The 20,902-nt window shown below is 37.8% G+C and overlaps 1 protein-coding gene across 15 annotated transcripts in view; it reads left to right on the top strand.

Annotated features, from left to right (window-relative positions):
- Window positions 1-17,702, top strand: part of LOC138416142 (torsin-1A-interacting protein 2-like) — a 45,817-nt gene extending 28,115 nt beyond the window's left edge. For 11 of the 15 annotated variants that reach the window (XM_069544925.1, XM_069544914.1, XM_069544919.1 and 8 more), the window contains 4 exons: window positions 4,387-4,565; window positions 6,501-7,010; window positions 11,275-11,379; window positions 12,195-17,702. In XM_069544925.1, coding sequence (XP_069401026.1) covers window positions 4,532-4,565; window positions 6,501-7,010; window positions 11,275-11,379; window positions 12,195-12,955 — 1,410 coding nt within the window. In that variant the 5' untranslated portion in view covers window positions 4,387-4,531 and the 3' untranslated portion in view covers window positions 12,956-17,702. The remainder of the gene's footprint in view (window positions 1-4,386; window positions 4,566-6,500; window positions 7,011-11,274; window positions 11,380-12,194) is intronic. The other 4 variants (XM_069544928.1, XM_069544926.1, XM_069544929.1 and 1 more) reach the window with 1 other exon arrangement.
- The last annotated feature ends 3,200 nt before the right edge of the window (window positions 17,703-20,902 follow it).

The following is a 20,902-nucleotide window of genomic DNA, read 5'->3' as shown; positions in this document are numbered from 1 at the left end:
GTGTGTGTGTGTTTTTTTAAAGCATTCAGTTAGGTTTACATGAAATAAAGTTTATTGAGGATATCCTACATGCAATAAGATGCACAGATTTTAAGCCTGATGACAAACGTAACCACCACCTTGGTAAAAATATAGAGCACTTTCATTACCCCAAAAGGCTTTCTGATGCCCTTTTCCAGTCAGCAGTCCTTACCCTCAGAACCACTTCTCTCTTTTCCATCACTGTAGACCATTGTCCATTCTAGAACTTCGCATAAATGGGGTCGTTTGGCATATAATCTTGTGTGTGGCTTTTTTCCCTCATCACATTTTTCAGATTCATCCATCTATGTGTCAGTAGTTAGTTCATTTTTTTTCCCATTTGTTTAATTATTTTTGAATCACTCTATAGTATTTACAGGCTTCCCAGGTGGCGCAGTGGTAAAGAATCCGCCTGCCAATACAGGAGACACACGAGACTCAGGTTTGATTCCTGGATTGAGACCCCCTGAAGTAGGAAATGGCAACCTACTCCAGTATTCTTGCCTGGAAAATTCTTTGAACAGTGGAACCTGGTGGGCTACAGTCCATGGGGTTGCAAAGAGTTGGACATGACTGAGCACGCACACACACACGTAGTATTTTATGCTTCTTAAATTGTATATAAAGGCTTTAATATTGTATATTTATGAATTTTTGATACATAACTTGTTAATTGCTATATATAATATTACATTTAAAGAATATGCCACAATTTAAAAAATCTAGTTCCTTATTTATGGACATTTAAGATTTTCTCAATTTCTCCTCATTTTTTTAAACAATGCTGCCACAAACACCATGGGGCACTTTAGGAAAAGTTGCTCTAAGGTACATGTCTAAAAGGAGAATTGCTGATTTGTAGAATGTGTGTGTCAACTCGGTATTCCGTATTGCCCTCCCAAGTTGTAACAGGTGGCCTCATTGTCAATACAGATCAGCTACTGCTAAGTCGCTTCAGTCGTGTCTGACTCTGTGCGACCCCATAGACGGCAGCCCACCAGGGTCCCCCGTCCCTGGGATTCTCCAAGCAAGAACACTGGAATGGGTTGCCATTTCCTTATCCAATGCATGAAAGTAAAAAGTGAAAGTGAAGTCGCTCAGTTGTGTCCAACTCTTAGCAACCCCATGGACTGCAGCCTACCAGGCTCCTCCGACCCTGGGATTTTCCAGGCAAGAGTACTGGAGTGGGTTGCCATTGCCTTCTCCGCAATACAGGTCTGGGTATCTCCAAATCCTCACCAACACTTGGTATTACATTTTTTTTTTCCAATCTGATGGCTGTGAAATGGTATCTCATCATTAATTTTTGCATTTCCTTGCCTACATTTCTTAACCAGTTCATTAGACTTTTAAAGTCCTCTTTTTTATTTACCTGCTTGTTCATCTCTTTTGCCCACTTAAAACACAAAATAGCAGTATTTGTCTCTTAACTGATCTAGGGTAGTTTTTATGTATTCTAGATATTAATCTGTTGATGATTATATGTGTTGCTGATAGTTTTCTAGTCAGTGAATTTATCTTTTAACCTTGATTTTGATGATTTGTATATGATTTGATTTTTTAATGTCATCACATTTGTTCCCCTAATGGTTTGTATGTCTTTTATATCTTGCTTAAGAAAACCTTGAGGTTATAATGGTATTCCCCACTTTCTTCTGAAAATTTCAAAGTTTTACACTTTACATTTAGGTATCTAATCTGCAATTGATTTTTGTGGAGGTAGAAATCTAGTTTTCTTTTCCCATTTGAAAATCAGTTGTCCCCAAACTGTTTATTCACTAATCCATTCTTTCTCTTTGTCAGTTTCCTTTACTTAAGTATGTACATATTTCTTGGCTCTCCATTCTGTGTTATTAAGTTTGTCTGTTCTAACACCAGTGCCCTATTGTTTTTAGTATCTTGATATATCTGGTAAAGATTTCCCTCTTTCAGAATTCTTTTTTCTTCCTTCAGAATTATCTTGACTCTTAATTCTTCACTACTTTTCATGAATTTTAGGGTCAGCTCATTCATTCCATAAGAAACATATAACAATAAAAAAAAATTGTCTGAAGATTTTGTTTCAAATTGCAATGAATTTACAGATTATTTTGGAGGGAATTGGCATTCAGTTCAGTTGCTCAGTTGTGTCTAGACGGACCTTTGTTGGTAAAGTAATGTCTCTGGTTTTTAACATGTTGTCTAGGTTTGTCATAGGTTTTCTTCCAAGGAGCAAGTGTCTTTTAATTTCATGGCTGCAATCACCATCTGCAGTGATTTTGTAGCCCCAAAAGATAAAGTCAGCCATTGTTTCTACTGTTTCCCCATCTATTTGCCATGAAGTGATGGGACCAGATTGAATGTAGAGTTTTAAGCCAATTTTTTCACTCTTCCTCTCTCACTTTCATCAAGAGGCTCTTTAGTTCCTCTTCACTTTCTGCCATACGGGTGGTGTCATTTGCATATCTGAGGTTATTGATATTTCTCCTGCCAATCTTGATTACCGCTTGTGTTTCATCCAGTCCAGCATTTCTCATGATGTACTCTGCATATAAGTTAAATAAGCAGGATAACAACATACAGCCTTGATGTACTCCTTTCCTATTTGGAACCAGTCTGTTGTTCCATGTCCAGTTCTAACTGTTGCTTCTTGGCCTGCATACAGACTTCTCAGAAGGCAGGTCAGATGGTCTGGTGTTCCCATCTCTTTAAGAATTTTCCACAGTTTGTTGTGATCCACACAGTCAAAGGCTTTGGTGTAGTCAATAAAGCAAAAGTAGATATTTTTCTGGAACTCTCTTGCTTTTTCCATGATCCAGCAGATGTTGGCAATTTGATCTCTGGTTCTTCTGCCTTTTCTAAATCCAGCTTGAACATCTGGATGTTCACAGTTCATGTACTGTTGAAGCCTGGCTTGGAGAATTTTGAGCATTACTTTGCTAGCATGTGAGATGAGTGCAATAACATTAAATGGCCTTGAATCTTACTGTCTGTACACACAGTATATTTTTCTATTTAGGTCCTTTTTATGTTCTTCAGTAAAGTTTTAATACTCTTCTCCCTAAAAGTTCTTTTTTAAAAAAATAGTTTTATTGAGGTATAATTTACATACCATAAACTTCACCCCATTCCAAAGTCCTTGCATATGTGTTGTAGATTTATTACTAGGTACCTTTTAGTTTTTATTATGAGGTCCATGCATGCGTGCTTAGTTGCTTAAGTCATGTCCAACTCTTTGCAACCCCATGGACTGTAGCCCACCAGACTCCTCTGTCACTGGATTTTCTATTTATTTTTAAAGTTTTGCCTCATCTGCTGTATTCACCTAACCTCTTGCCAACTGACTACCACTTCTTCAAGCATCTCGAAAACTTTTTGCAAGGAAAACACTTCCACAACCAACAGAATGCAGCAAATGCTTTCCAAGAGTTTGTCAAATCATGAAGCATAGATTTTCATGCTACAGGAATAAACAAACTTATTTCTCGTTAGCAAAAATGTGTTGATTGTAATAGTTCCTATTTTGATTAATTAAGATGTATTCAAGCCTAGTTATAATGATTTAAAATTCGAAAACCCAAATCACAATTATGTTTGCACCAACTGAATATAAGATATGATTGAGTTTCTATTGCTTATAAGTTAACTCTGGTTTTGATTCCTTTTGTATACAGCTTTTAATAATTTATATATATTCTTCTTTGATCTATAGTCCATGGGGTTGCAAAGAGTCAGACATGACTGAGTGACTAACACAGCAACTTCTTTGAGCAGTGTATAGAAGGGCATTGTATAAAGAGAGAACTATCTCCATACTTTATAAAAGAATACTGTAAGAAAACCACTCTTAGTGACGAAACTCCAAATGTGTATTTGCTCTTCCTGATACCAAGACAGCCGTCTTCATCTGTAGGTCACCCCTGTGCATGTTCCTTGTTAATGATAAATGGAAGTTTCTGGTAGGCAAACTGAGAAATTTATATGGGACAGAAGTTGAAGACATAAGGGAAATCTGCAGTGATTAACTCAGCAGTGACTTAAATTTTTACTCTTGGAATTACTTTTTATTTCAGTTTCAAAGGTGTTTCCTTCAAGATTCTGGTCACTTGTTCTTACTTTTTACATCCTTCCAGACACACTAGAATGTATTAGAAGGTTATGTCATCTATACAAGGGTTAATAATCTGAAGCTTTTTTTTTTCTATTTATCGTCTAGGATTTGGAATATGAGCCTCATGAAAGCCAGAAAACATTTTTTGTTCACTAGAAAAGTTTCAGAGAGGAAATAGTACTCAAACTAAACAGATTTAGTAAATAAAGCTGAACTAGGCATTTTTCCCATGTATGAATAAAAAAGTCTTTTTAATTCTTCTCGTTCTATTTTAGTCACTGTATATATGCCTTCTTTCCTGGGTCCACGGGAAGCATGAGCCTGTTGGGACTTGGGACAAGAAGAAACCAAGACATCTTTACAAGGAAATCCAGATACTAACAGAAAGTGCCCCAAAGTCTGAAGAGATAGAACTCAAACATGACCGACAGAGGACTTAGGGATCCTCCAGAGGGTAAGAGTCGTTTGTACAGCACAAAGTTTGTGCTGTAGGAAACTAGGGCTGTGCTAAGAAAGTCTCTGTGATTAAAACTGAAGTTTGGAAGTAAAAAAGTTAGTTGCTTGATTGATTATGATTCTTATTCTTTGATATTTACTGAATTTTACCATCATACCAGACCCTAATTATGAAGATCAAGTTTTAGACACTCCTGTAGTATTGGGAAAATACATCTTAAAAAAAGATGGGCTGGGAGTGGGTGGGTAGTTAAAAAAAAAAAAAAGATGGTAGACAGATCTTTAGAGTTACATTTTTAAAAGTCAAGTTAGCTGTGATATGCTATATATTTAGAGCAGGATCTTTCAATTATAAGGAAAGATGAAATTTAAATTTTTCATCCTGCCTAAGTGTATATATAGGAAATATAGGCAAAATATTAAATAGGTTTTTTGGAAGAGAAGGGCATATTTAAATATTTTATTAAGGATATTTTTCAATATATAAAACTAACACAGTGTAATGAAGTCACATGTACTCAACATCTAACTTCAACTTTTACCTACATAATGCTACTCTTGTTACCTGCTTTGAAATATTTAAGTGCAAATCCAAGACATGATATAATTTTGTTAGTACTTTAGTTTACGTCTCTTAAAGCTACATTAAAAAAAAAAGAACCAAAATAGCTCTGTCACACACAAAAATAAATTGTTATTCCACACTATTCTTCATATATACAGCCAGTATTCACATTTTCCAATTGTCTCATAAACTCTTTCTTCACAGTTGGGTTTCTAATTTTTTTTCTTTACATTTGGGTCACAGATTGCATTTCATTGATATATCTTTTCGGTTGCTTTTTTTTTTTAAACTTTATTATGGAAAATTCAAACATATATAAAGTAGAGAGATGAAAGGAATTCCATGACCCAGCTTCATCTGCTGTCAACATATGGCTAACGCTGTTTCATTTATACTCTCTTACTTCTCCTTACACCCGTATCATTGTATTGAAGCAAAATCTAGATATATTATTTTAGCCAAAATACTTGAACACTTACCTCTAAATGGTAAATTAAAACATTACCCCCATTCCTTTATCATACCTAGAAGATGAACCAATAATTCCTTAGTCTCATTAAATAGCTGGTATTCAGATTTTCCTGATTATCTCATTAATGCTTCTTTAAAAGTTGGTTTGTGGGACACTGGATCTATAATGTGGTCCACACATTGGTGATGTGTCTCAAGTATCTCAATCAATAGGTCACCCCTCCTTTTTTTAATCTTTTCTTGCCATTTATTTTTATTTCTTGCTGTTACTAAAGAAACAGAGTCTTTAGTCTCTTAGAATTTCAATCATTTTGAGTTTTTCTGATTACATTCCTGAGGCATAATTTAACGTAATCCTCTATTCCTGTGTTTCTTGGAAACTGGTAATTAGCTCTAGAAGCTTGATCAGATTCTGCTTCAGTTTGGCAAGAATACCTCATAGGTAGTATAGTGTACTTCCTGTTGCATTGAATTCAGGAAGTTAGAAATGTCTGATTTTCCTTCTTTTTGCGGTATTAAGATTCATCAGTGGGTTCAGGAGTTGGCAGCCAGGTTCATTCATTATAAAATTCCTCTTCAGTCTTTCGAATAATGGTTTCAGTTGCTATTGATGACTATTGCCTAGATCTGTTGTTTCATTAGGGAAGAGGATGTATTTAATATTACCAAAAGTTGGCTTGCCATTCAAAATAGTTTTCAATTAATATTATTTGTTAGATTAGCAAGATAATAAATTTGGGTAATCAGTCTCCTTTAGTGAAAGTCAAGAGAAGCAATGTTTAGGAAGAGTGCCTCTTCAGCCATAAAAATCTATACAAATATTTTTATTAATCAGGGACCTTGTTGAAATAAAAAATATAGGGAAATTTTTAAAATTATAAATTTTTGTCTCAATAGACCCTCAAAAGGATTTGGAAAATGATCCATCACTAAATACTCTGGAGACTATAGTCACTACAAGTACCACTGAAGAAGCTCAGACCCCAGACCCTGCCCCTGGGCTTAACAAAGACCACCAAGAGGTAGAAACAATTGGCCCAGGAAGTACAGATACAGATGCTCAATCAGAAAATCCAGACGAAACAGATCATGGGAAATATGCAAAGGTTACAGAAGGTGAGAAGAGCCAGAGTTTTCAGGGTGGAGAACAAGGCCATCAGCTCCCTTCAGAGAGTCTGAGTGAAGACCCTGTGGATCCAGAACCCAAGTGTTCTCCAAGTGACAAGGTAGGAAGAACAGACGTACACATAGTGGGCAGCTCTGCAGCCTTCCCTGAGCACGTCAGTGATGGAGCCGGAGCATCTCAGGAGCCACCAGTCGTTGACCCTCAGGATGCCCAGAGCCCTGGCCATTCCAGTGCAGGGCTGGAGAGCCAGCACACACTGAGGAAGCGACTGCTGGCACCAGGTGAGAGAAGCCCTGAGCCTGTCCTGTTGTGTACTGTTCTGTCCTGGGAACACAGCGTAGGTGAGGCCCTCCTTTTCAGAGAGCTTCTCTTTACTTCATAGGATTAAGGCCTTTGCATCTTGCCCAAGGTCACAAAGAGATATGACTATATTGAGATTAAATGAGGTTTCTCATCTCCTAAGACTTCGCTGGTGGCTCAGAAGGTAAAGGTTCTGCCTGCAATGTGAGAGACCCAGGTTCGATCCCTGGGTTGGGAAGATCCCCTGGAGAAGGGAATGGCAACCCACTCCAGTATTCTTGCCTGGAGAATCTCATGGACAGAGGAGCCTAGCAGGCTATAGTCCATGGGGTTGCAGAGTCAGACCCGACTGAGCAACTAATGCTCTCGCTTTCAAGCTAGCTCATTCTGCTCACTACATAAGATGCTTCCCACTTATACATAAGCTGCATTTTTTAACAGTTTCCATTTATTTACTGTATCTATGATTTTTTAAATTTTTTACAGGTATGACTTAAAAAATTTACCTCTGGCCTTTTATTTCTTATAAGCATATTTTTGCTTTCACTTTTAAAAATCTTTTACTTTGGGGGAAACTAAATGCTACATGAATCAAGAGATAGGTATATTTAAAAACCAGCATGTGGTACAGTACCCTTGAAGTGAAGTGTTAGTCACTACAGTCTCTGTCTGATTCTTTGTGACCCCATGGACTGTAACCCACCAGGCTTCTCTGTCCATGGGATTCTCCAGGCAAGAATACTGGAGTGGGTAGCCATTCCCTCTAGGAGTTCTTCCCGACCCAGGGATTGAACCTGGGTCTCCTGCATTGCAGGAAAATTCTTTACCATCTGAGCCAGTACCCTTAACTCAGGCATATTTCAGTTTTATAGGACTTTGAGCAAATTAGTTATTTCTCTATACCTGATTGTCTCCACTTGTATATTAAGGAGAACAGCATGCTGTCTTTCCTCACGAAGAATAGTTGCAGTGTGCTAAGTCTTTAACTGGAACTCAAGAGATACGGATTCTAGTTGCAGCCCTACCACTTCCTAACTTGGGTGACTTTAAGCAAATCTCCCAACTTGCTGGTACTTCAGTTTCCTATTTGTAGAAATGAAGAAGTTGAACTAGATGATATCCAGCTGGTTTCTTCCAGCTTTTACCTTCTGTGATATTATGGAGTTGGATTGTATGGATTTGTGTTTTATAAGTACTCTGAAAGCTCAGCCTGAAATGCCTATTTGCCAGAGCAAAGGAATATAAAATATAAGACATTGTTTTTGTTGGACTTGACTGAGGGTTAGAATTCCATGTTTCAGTGTAAGTCAATGACTGATCTCAAATATGCATTTTATTAGTTTATTGTTAACTTGAGTGAAGACAAGGGCTATGTCTCACTCATTGTGTTTCTGTGGCTCTTGGCACAGAGAAGTGACTTTATGAATATTTGTTAAATGAGCAAATGATAGGATTTGTATATGGACCAATATGTGCCATCAGAGTTTCAGTGGTATGCAGGTTCACTGAGTAGGGGAAGAAAACATTGGTTTAAAAATGCAGTTTAATGTGTGAGAAGCAGCTTAATATAATGATAAATGACAGATGGTATGGACCTACTGAAGCAGAAGATATTAAGAAGAGGTGGCAAGAATACACAGAAAAACTGTACAAAAAAGATTGTCACGACTCAGATAATCACGATGGTGTGATCACTCACCTAGAACCAGACATCCTGGAATGTGAAGTCAAGTGGGCTTTAGAAACCATCACTACAAACAAAGCTAGTAGAGGTGATGGAATTCCAGTTGAGCTATTTCAAATCCTGAAAGATGATGCTGTGAAAGTGCTGCACTCAATATGCCAGCAAATTTGGAAAACTCAGCAGTGGCCACAGGACTGGAAAAGGTCAGTTTTCATTCCAATTCCAAAGACAGGCAATGCCAAGGAATGCTCAAATTACTGCACAATTGCACTCATATCACATGCTAGTAAAGTAATGCTCAAAATTCTCCAAGCCAGGCTTCAGCAATACGTGAACCGCAAACTTCCTGAAGTTCAAGCTGGTTTTAGAAAAGGCAGAGGAGCCAGAGATCAAATTGCCAACATCCACTGGATCATTGAAAAAGCAAGAGAGTTCCAGAAAAACATCTATTTCTGCTTTATTGACTATGCCAAAGCCTTTGACTATGTGGATCACAATAAACTGTAGAAAATTCTGAAAGAGATAGGAATACCAGACCACCTGACCTGCCTATTGAGAAATCTGGATGCAGGTCAGGAAGCAACAGTTAGAACTGGACATGGACCAACAGACTGGTTCCAAATAGGAAAAGGAGTACGTCAAGGCTGTATACTGTCACCCTGCTTATTTAACTTCTGTGCAGAGTACATCATGAGAAACGCTGGACTGGAAGAAACACAAGCTGGAATCAAGATTGCTGGGAGAAATACCAATAACCTCAGATATGCAGATGACACCACCCGTATGGCAGAAAGTGAAGAGGAACTAAAGAGCCTCTTGTTGAAAGTGAAAGAGGAGAGTGAAAAAGTTGGCTTAAGGCTCAACATTCAGAAAACGAAGATCATGGCATCTGGTCCCATCACTTCATGGCAAATAGATGGGGAAACAGTGAAAACAGTGTCAGACTTTATTTTTGGGGGCTCCAAAATCACTGTGGATGGTGACTGCAGCCATGAAATTAAAAGACGCTTACTCCTTGGAAGAAAAGTTATGACCAATCTAGATAGTATATTCAAAAGCAGAGAAATTGCTTTGCCGAATAAGGTCCGTCTAGTCAAGGCTATGGTTTTTCCAGTGGTCATGTATGGATGTGAGAGTTGGACTGTGAAGAAAGCTGAGTGCCAAAGAATTGATGCTTTTGAACTGTGGTGTTGGAGAAGACTCTTGAGAGTCCCTTAGACTGCAAGGAGATCCAACCAGTCCATTCTGAAGGAGATCAGCCCTGGGATTTCTTTGGAAGGACTGATGCTAAAGCTGAAACTCCAGTACTTTGGCCACCTCATGCGAAGAGTTGAATCATTGGAAAAGACTCTGATGCTGGGAGGGATTGTGGGCAGGAGGAGAAGGGGCCGACAGAGGATGAGATGGCTGGATGGCATCACTGACTCGATGGACGTGAGTCTGAGTGAACTCTGGGAGTTGGTGATGGACAGGGAGGCCTGGCGTGCTGCAATTCATGGGGTTGCAAAGAGTCGGACATGACTGAGCGACCGAACTGAACTGACTGAGGAGATAAGAAACCTCTTTCTAATCTCAGTTTGGTCTTGGGCAAAGCCCTTGACACCTCTGGACCTTTTGTCACAGTAGGTAAGGTAGGAGGCTAGAGTAGGTGATCACTACAGATCCTTTCAGTCCTTAAATTCTGTGACATGATATTTTAAAAACCCATATTTTGGTGTCATCTAAGTAAATGAACTATTCTTTATAGGTAAAGATGACTCTACTTCTTAAGTTAATAGATTATGCTATTTGAGTTATTTCTCTAGTAAGGATTATGGGCAGTACTCAGCTGTCATTGTTATATGAGGTACCTGGCTGGGGTCAGGCACACATTTTGACTCTAGAGGGACTTAGCTCAGAGTCTACAAAATACTGCCTCCTTTTCACCAACACATTTTAAGATTGATATCACACCCCATACGTGCATTTTTTTATAGTTCATAAATTTTCTTAACCTTGTCATCCTTGTCTCATATACCTCACTCCTTAAGTTTCAGGCTTGCTTTTTTGTAGGCTATTTTGCAAAGTAAGCTATTAGTATATAGTAATCCCTTCTGTCTTTAAACTTAGTGTCTATTATTTGCATATTTGGGAGTTGAGGATCCTTCTGAAATATAAATACTGAAATTAGAGCATCATTGCCCCGTGATGTTGAGTCTTGTGTATAGCTAACGTTTCTTAAATTCCTTCTTAGTTCTGTACATTTTGTCAAATCACATTTTAGATAGGTTTGGCTGCAGTCTTGTTTCTTTGTCCTTGATATAAGGGCTAGTGAAGAATTGTGGATGTAACAACAGTAACCTTAAGTGATTTCACAGCATTTTATTTTATTCTTCTACGTAGAATGAAGTAGAATAGTGAGCTTTAAGTAAAAGACAGGAAAAGTAATTAGCTTTGTACAAAACAAGCTTTTATGAAGTGTGGCATCCTCAGTCAAATTCTTTGCTTTGATAAGAAGCATGAAGGAACACACACTCACATTAGTGTACTGTCTAATAATAATGTTTTGTTTTGTTTTCCAGAGGCTGAGAGACATCAACAAGAAACACAAGAACTAGAAGAAAACAAAGAGAAGAATGCACAGGATTCCATAAGAAGGACTGATAAAAAGGATTTTTTGAGCTATGGTGAGAACAGAAGTGGTCTTACTGCAGTAATTCACATTCAGAAATCTGAAGAGAAATACCCAGAAAACTAGCAGATATAACAGCTTTAGTATTGTTTTAATATATTTTTTTTAATGTTTGATAGTAATATGAGAACAGAGCAATTGAGTTTTAGGGATTTTTCCTTTAGGTGTGTTAGCCAATATTTTGCCATCCTTAACAAAATGGGAATCCTCAAAGGGGACTCAAAGGGGATTTATGAAGGTCTTTTCATAAACAAGAAACTAAAACATTGTTTTGATCGAAGTAAACCTTATTTACAATGTAGTGCTAATTTCAGATGGGCAATAAAGTGATTAGTTATATATATATATTTTTTCAGATTATTTTCCATTATAGTCTATTAAAAGATATTCAATATAGCTTCCTATTAAAGCTGCCTTTTCAGTGAGAAAGAAAGTATTAACTTTTGAAGTGGTATTTTTACATTTTGACCATTTAGGAAAAATGGCCTGTAGGTAGTAGATACTTCTGAGAAGGTATTAATAGAAGAATATGCTGATAGTTCATTTCTAAATCATATCATTAAATATAGCAAAATATATATAAATTAGATTTTACCTTTTAACAAAGATATTGTATCTTTAAATAATTTAAGAAATTAAAAAGTATTTCCGGTAGATTTCAACAGCTAAAAATTATAAGGATTTAGGCAAAAGAAACACACCACAGTCAGTAAAATCTGACAGTGTATCTGCCTCTTTTTAGTTTGCCACAGGCTTTATTTCTGACTCATTCTCTCTAATTTTGTCTTTTATTTTCTCTTTCTCTGACAGGCTCCATCTTTGTTTGCTTCCTGGTTCTTACCATAGTTTTGCTCAGTTCTGTTAATAGCTACTATTCGTCTCCAGCCCAGCAAGTCCCCAAAAATCCAGCTTTGGAGGCTTTCTTGGTTCATTTTAGCCAACTGAAGGATAAATTTCCAGGCCAGAGTTCCTTTCTGTGGCAGAGAGGACGAAAATTTCTCCAGAAGCACCTCAACGCTTCACACCCCAGTGAGCCAGCCACCATCATATTCACAGCAGCCCGAGAGGGAAGAGAGACCCTGAAGTGCCTCAGCCACCATGTCGCGGATGCCTACACATCTGCCCAGAAGGTCTCTGCCATTCAGATTGATGGAGCTGGGAAAACCCTGCAGGACAGTGATAAGGTCAAGCGTTCAGTTGACATGGAGCTTAGCTCTGGATTTGAAAAGGGCCAGAAGGCAGCTGTGGTCCATCGCTTTGAATCCCTTCCTGCAGGCTCCACCTTGATTTTCTATAAGTATTGTGACCATGAGAACGCTGTCTTTAAAGATGTGGCCCTGGTCCTGACCGTCCTACTGGAGGAGGAAACGTTAGAAGCAAGCGTCAGCCCAAGGGAGACCGAAGAGAAAGTGCGGGATTTACTCTGGGCGAGGTTTACCAACTCTAACACTCCCAGCTCCTTCAACCGCATGGATTCAGACAAACTGAGTGGGCTGTGGAGCCGTATTTCCCACCTGGTGCTGCCCGTCCAGCCAGTGAGGAGCATAGAAGAACGGGGCTGCTTTGTATAAGCTAAGCACAGAGGTGGTTTTGGTCGGCATGGGGTTATTAAAGTTAGTTGAAAAGCCTTTTTATGTGGAAGGAGGTTGCTGAATGTGAGGAAATGCCTGGAAAGCACAAACAAGCTTATTTTAGAAAAGAAATTTTCATTTTTTACCTTCTGTAAAATCTTTCTAATCTAAGCTTGGCAAAGCTAAAAGTTGACCTGACTTTCTTTCCTTGCCTTTCAGGTGAATCAGGTATATACAACTGAGGAATTTTTTCCAATCCAAAAATAGAGCAACAGAATGATTAAACGGGAAGATAATCTTCTCACAGTAACTACAGAGTGATTTTTGTTTTCTTTAGACTCTAAGGACCTTTTGGATAGTATTTGGACTCAGATTAAAGTAATTACAGTTATAAAGCAGTTAAAATTTCTAAAAATTTTCTATTACATGTTAAATATTTTAAAAATTCATTTTAATAACGTAGTTGCAGGACTACATCTTATGCTTTTTTGCACTTTTGAATAGTATGAAAAAAGAATTCAAATACTTATTTACCTAAATACTATATGTAAGGCAGTATGTTTCTCTTCCGTTAATGAACTCTAAGGGAAAAGCAGCCTGTGCTCAAGAAATGTTCTTAAAAATTGGAAACGATGGGGGAACTGTTTATAATCATTGCAAATGAATAAATTGCAACTGGCTGTATCTTTGCTTCAATTTTCTGATATAGAGCAGTGATTTCCAAGCTGTCTACTGGCCCCTCTCCCGTTTGTATCAAAGAAGTTCTGCTTTTGCCCATTTTACGTATTGGGATCCTACATGAGATTTAATTGGAATAAAGAGTTCTGCTGATAAGTTTGAAAATCACTGATTAAGGGAAAAGACAGCTTGGAAGATAGGAAATGGGTAGGAAGAAATGAATTAAAACTCATGAGTAGGTAGAAGATGAAATACAAGTTTATCATAGAGACATGCTATTTATGAAGAATATAAAGACCTACAGATGAGTAGCAGAATGTATAAACTTGTATTTACTAGCATATTTCTATGCGTTTGTTAATTTCTGTTACTCAGCATTTCTGTCTCTCCTGTTGAAATTCTGTAATTGTCTAAGATGAGGTTGAATGCTTTATGCAGAACTGATTTTAATAACCAGTTGAATAGTAGGTTTTTATATGGGTACATTGGCATAACTTTACCATACTGTTTACTTATTGTACAGTGATGGAACATTATATGATGCAGCCCATTTCTTGACCTTCTAGTTAGAAGTACCAGTAGGTTAACAATTAGAAAAATGCAGGAGATATTATACTTAGTGAGATAAAGTAGAAATGGTAGGTAGATTCTAAGAGGTTTTAACAGCTAGTATTGTTGGATCATGTTCTGTGATTGTAAGAAAGCTCTAGAACAGTGTTTACGGAGACAGTGATTATTGATTTGCATTTCAACCCCTAAAGCAGAAACTTTAAAATGATCTTGATCTAGTGAAGGATCTAACCCATTACTTGGCATACCTAGGAACTATCACCATGAACCTAGAATATTTCAGCTAGGTTTTGACCTCTAAAGTCAAGTGTCTAAAGGATAGAAGGGTTTTCAAAAACAGTAAGAAGATATAGGGGTCTTTATTGATGCCTATAGAGAGATAATAAAGATATGGGAGGAAGAATCTATTTGAAAGTGTTTGTCACAGGAAAAACATATAAATCTGTTCTAACCAAGACCTGACACTGTGCTCAATTGAGTGTAGGGCCACATACCTAAAGGAACTGTTTTCACTGGGGCCTTTGTGAAGGACTCTTCTGCTAGATTTGAGGTGAGACCTTCCTGAACAAATAGTTAAAACATAGTGTATATAAGATCAATATCAATACAGTATACAATCAATAGAAATGGAAAGAAAATCTGTATACCATATTCAGTTTTTTTCCAATATTTCTAGATCTCGGATGCTAGCATTACATCACACAAAACCTGTGGTGCCTTGTAGAACTGCTGCCTACTGACCTGGGCTACCTCGGATCTATGAAGAGCCAGTGTGGAATATGCACGTGTCGTTGGTGACTCAGACCACAGACAAGGCTGGTTTCTTCCTTCAGCTCAATATGGTGTTTCCTCATTTCCTTAGAAAACCATTTCCAAATGTCACTTTTTTTTTTTTTAAACTCTGGTCTTCGTTAAAAACAGCTTCCCTGGTAGCTCAGCTGGTAAGAATCCACCTGCAATGTGGGAGACCTGGGTTTGATCCCTGGGTTGGGAAGATCTGGAGAAGGGAATGGCTACCCACTCCAGTATTCTGGCCTGGAGAATTCGATGGATTGTATAGTCCATGGGGTCGCAAAGAGTCAGACATGACAGAGTGACTTTCATTCACTCACTCACTTCGTTAAAACAGTCTCCTTCGATGTGGAAGTGCAGTCAGCTGAAACTGTCGTCAGTTTTCTGTCCACTATTTCAAAAATCATTTTTAAAAGAAGCAGTATGTTAGCTCTGGGTCTTCTCATGAATAAAATGATTTATTCTTAAAGCATAAAACTTCATATTTTTTAAATGTACAAATAAAATCTATTATAATGTACTCAAGTTAATTTCTGTTCAGGTTTTTTTTTTTTACATTATTCAAGTTTCCAAATTTCCTTTTATGTTCATCTTTCATTACTGTAATAGATAGTTTGTCTGACTTAGAACAATGACTTGTGGGCATACGATAACCACGCATGATACCCAAGCATCACCGTTTAATTATTATCACAGAACAATTCTCATTATGTTATACATTAATGTAAGTCACTTCTTTGAGTGATACCAGAGTTCTGAAAGCAACTGGTAGAACTATAGACCATCTCTAGACTTAAGTGTCTTTCCCCATGGGGTAAATTTTGAGTTTCCCAGTTCCCAAGGGTTAGCAGTGAAGTTCTAGGGGATTCATAAAACCAAAGGTATAGCAATGCTGTTGTTTCTATTTCTAATTTTTAAATCAATTAAGTAATTTATATTTCATCTGAAACCTGCCAAGCTTATGTGGTGAGTAAGGTACAGCAGGCCTGTGACCCACCATCCTCCAGGTAAAGACCCAGGTAAACAGTGTTAGCTGCTGAGGTGGTTTTGTCCCTTTCACAGTTTTTAATTGTTTGATTTATATAAGAAGCATAAGGAGCACTGATGTTAAAAATACAACGAATTCAGCATGTGAAAGTGGTAATTCAGCAAGGTGGTCTTCACTGGGACTGTGTTTGCATACATCTGACCAGTTTTTATGCAGCATAATCAGGTGTCTAGTACTTTAAAACCTAAGCAGAAGATATAATCATTATATCTGATTATCATTTAATGGGAATAAAGCTTATATCAATATACAGTTTACTGATCGAGAAGGACTTTCAAATAGGAACCTGACACCTTATTTTTATCATCTGGAAATAAATAATTATAAAAGTAAGACATCTTTATAAAGCCTTCAATATATCATTTTATAAAAGCAGTTTTTGATCTATTTGTCATGTTGAATATGTAGGTAAATACTAATCTTCATTTTATTATTTTGTCAATCTGAACATAATATATTTCACTTTGAAATTTATTTATTGAAAAGTCATAGTGGTTCTGTTTTCTGTTTGTGTTTTTCCAAAATTAAAATACCTTGGACACTATATCACTTGCTCAATGGGACTGTTGATATTTGTCTTTATATGTGTATTATGATTATTATTAATGATTACAAATACTATAATCCATAGAACTATGATGAAATGATTTTTTTTAAATATGTCTAAGGGTTGTATGAGTTTATGAAATACTGAGGCTTGTGAGTCACATGGGAAATCTTGTTTTGAATAATACATTTACAAAGAAGGTATTACCAATTCTAGAGAGAACGAACTAAAAATATCTGTGTAAAACAGTTTTTCCAGATGACTTTAAAATATCCCTTATTCCTATTATGTTAAGTTTTAGGCCTTAGGCTGTAAAGTAGCTGATGATGTGGGGCCTAAATTTGCCTCATTCAGAGACTGGGCTATTGAAACTGATTTCCAAAATACTCCCCTATCAGATCTGTATATGGCAATGCTCCTCGACTGGTTTTAAAAATTTACTAACTAGTTAAGAGCACTAGCCTTGTCTAAACGGCCTGAGAACACAACCGGTATCCCCTAATCTGTAAATAATTGGTAAAGATACAAATGATTTAGTCTTCAATGCCTTTCCTTCCAGGGTTCCATGCTCTGTTTACTTCAGTTTGTTTTGATGGCTTTAAAAATCCATAGATTGGTTCCTATACTGAGAAATGATCTCCCACTTTTCCTTATTGAGGCTTATAAACTAAATTTGTCCCTGGCTAAGAGCAGTCACCTGAACCAGAAAGAACATTTTGGACTTGGGAAACAGCGGGCTGAGTAGGCAGGAAGATGTGACGCTTGGCACTCCCGCCCACAGCAGTCAGAACCTTCTTCCTGTGCCCACACTGGCCTCTGCCTTCTCAGCCCAAAGCTCCAGGCAGTTGCTTCTGGTTGGTCAGATTACAGGAGATTAAAATCTGTTTGTCATCCCTGTCATAAAAGAAGCACACATTGACCGTCAAACAACTGCATTTTGCTTTTTTTCTACTTAACATAAATGGCCCATATTAATGTCAAAATTCTGGATATCCCCCTTCTTCCTTATGTAGCCATGATTGTGTTTGCATTTGTTTCTCATAGATGTTGATGAATGTGCCTTATTCAAATTAGTTATGTGGTTTTACCAAAAATAAATCTCCTTAATTTTTCTCTGTTGACTGATTCTTGATTCGTTTCTCAAAATAGCAAGTTTATAGAAATGGGTATATTGTCATTGATGATGGGAAGGGAAACCGCCCTCATTTGGTAGTAAGTTCAAGAGCCAAAGAATCCTGTGAATGTCAGGTGGCACTTGGCCATCAATTACTGGCCTCATTGGGCATACTGTGTGTGCTCTTTTTACTTAACAAGACTTTCTTGAGTAGGAGAGAAACAGGACTTGGCTTAATAAGTAGAGCTCCGGGAATTGCTCCTAACCTTGGTGTGCTGATTGGGAATTGTGTTACTCTTAAGGGCAGACATCGTTCAGTGTGTTGGGGTTGGGTGAACTGAGTTTTGAAAATCTGAGATTTATTCTTGCAGTTCAGAATAATAGAAACTCTTGGGAATCAGCATGTCTTAAAATAAGAGCTTTCCATGAAAGGGCTAAAGTCAAAGGATAAATTGAGCCTAAAGGTAGAGAACATTCAGTTCTCCAAATGCCACAGTGGGTTTGCAGCAACATGATTTTTTTTACTCTTATTCATAAACTCACTAGAGGATGGTAATATACTTCTCCAAATACATTGGAACAGACTGGGTCCTCAGTACTGTGAAAATTGGTTAATAAGGAAAAGAGGTGCTATGAATTATTTGGTTACTGTAGAAATTGTAATTGTAAATAGTATACTATAAAAATGATGTCTGAAGTTGCATTCTGGATCATGGTATATTTGATATAGAAGCTACAATGATTCTTTGCTTGCCCAAACTTTAGTCAGGCTCCTGAATATCTTCCTAGGCCTATCTGTGTACTTCAGAAAATAAAGTTTTCACAAGAATCCCAGTTTAACTAGGACCCTCCACCCTCAATATCTAACCTGTTTCCTCATCCTTCAGCATCCTTAGTCAGTGGTCCACAACCTTTTTTGGCACCAGGAACTGATTTCATGGAAGACAATTTTTCCACAGACGATGGGTGGGGACATGGTTTGGGGATGGTTCAAGCACATTGCATTTATTGTGCACTTTCTTTCTAGTCTAATGCCACCACTAACCTGACAGGAGGTACGGGTCTGCAGCCTGGAGGTTGGGGACCCCTGCCCTAGGTGATGTCTTATCACCCGGGCCTGGCTTCAGCTAGAATTCTGATAAGTCAGTTTAGCCAGAACCCCTGTTATCCCTGATGTTTCCTCTTGGTTGTTTTTTATCCCTGCTCCTTGGCTCTAAATTCCTTCTTGCCCAAGCTGTGTTTGGAGTTGAACCTGGTTTCTCTCCACACTTTAACATCTTTTTTTAAAAAATATATATATAAATTTATTTAATTGGAGGTTAATTACTTTACAATATTATATTGATTTTTCCATACATCAACGTGAGTCCGCCACAGGTATACACGTGTTCCCCATCCTGAACCCCCCCTCCCTCCTCCCTCCCTGTACCATCCCTCTGGGTTGTCTCAGTGCACCAGCCCCAAGCATCCAGTATCATGCATCAAACCTGGACTGGTGATTCGTTTCATATATGATATACATGTTTCAATGCCATTCTCCCAAATCATCCCACCCTCTTCCTCTCCCAGAGTCCGAAAGACTGTTCTATATATCTGTGTCTCTTGCTGTCTCGCATACAGGGTTATCGTTACCATCTTTCTAAATTCCATGTAGTGTTTGCACACTGTAACATCCATTGCAGTGGTCCCTATACCAGCATTAACGTCCTGAATGAAGTCTGCCTTATAATTTTTAGCACGTGTCACTGAATTATTTTTTCTTTAACACGTAGCTTCATCGAGCTAACCTAGGGAAGGAACTTAGCTACTGAAGTCCTTAGCTACTTTAAGAAAAGGGAACAAATCCTGTTTCATATATGTGCAGGGTACTCTACCGAGGAATCTACCCACATGATATATGAAATTAGGGCCTGCAGAAGGCCTTCATACAGACACTACAAATAAGCCACAAATCAATTTTTTTTTCCTTGTAGCCTGACACCTTTTAGGATCTCTAATTTTCTAATATACAAACCAGTACTTAAGATGAACCCTCAACTTGGTAATGCATTTTATTATAATACCAAAGATGCCATTTTAAGTTCTCACTTTAACATCTTTTTGTAACCCCGAACATGTAACAATAATAGATAAAATAAATTCAAGGGAACTTTTAAAACACAGAGCCATCATCATTGCTAATTATTAGAGAAATGCAAATCATAACAGTTTAATGAGGTACCACTTCACACCAGACAGAATGGCCATCACTTGAAAAGTCTACAAATAACAAATGCTGCAGAGGGTGTGGGAAAAAAGGGAACCCTCCTACACTGTTGGTGAGAATGTAAGTTGGTGCTGTCACTATGGAAACCAATATGGCACTTCTTCAGAAAACTAAAAATAGAGCTGCTATATGGTCCTGCAATCCCACTCCTGGGCATATACCCAGACAAAACTATATCAAAAAGATACATGCACCCCTATGTTCATAGCAGCACTGTTCACAATAGCCAAGACTTGGGAACAACCTGAAATGTCAATTGACAGGTGAATGGATAAGGAAGATGTGGTAGATATATACAGTGGAATATTACTCAGCCATAGAAAAGATGAAGCATCATTTGCAGAAACATGGATGGACCTGGAGATTATCATACTAAGCTAAGCAAATCAGATGGAGAAAGACAAATACCATATGCTTACCTGTGAAATATAAAAGGACATAATCTGAAAAAGAGAAACAGGTTCACAAACAGAATACAGAATTGTGGTTGCCAAGGGGGAGGGGGGTGGGGGAGGGGAGGATTGGGAGTTTGGGGTTAGCAGATACAAGCTGTTATATGTAAGACAGATGAACAACAAAGTCCTATTATATAGCACAGGGAACAATAATATCCTAAACTATAATGGAAAAGAATATGAAGAAGAGTGTATATACAACTGAATCACTTTGCCACACAGCAGAAATTAACACAATGTAAATCAACTATACATCAATAAAATCAGAAAATAAAACACAAAGCCAGGTTCAGAAACAACAGATGCACCTTTGAGGATCAGAAACTGTAAAAACCAAGTGGTAAGTGGGGCTGAAGCCACAGGCCTGCTGGGTCCTGCATCCAGTCAGGCAGAGGCTTCTGTCTGCTTAGAACCAGGTGCCCTATGTGGGGCACACCAGTTTAGCTATATAAACAACACAGCTGAGAGGCAATCCCT

Source organism: Ovis canadensis, chromosome 12, assembly GCF_042477335.2.
Source record: "Ovis canadensis isolate MfBH-ARS-UI-01 breed Bighorn chromosome 12, ARS-UI_OviCan_v2, whole genome shotgun sequence".
Taxonomy (NCBI): Eukaryota; Metazoa; Chordata; class Mammalia; order Artiodactyla; family Bovidae; genus Ovis; species Ovis canadensis.
This window is presented reverse-complemented; position numbering and strand designations above follow the sequence as displayed.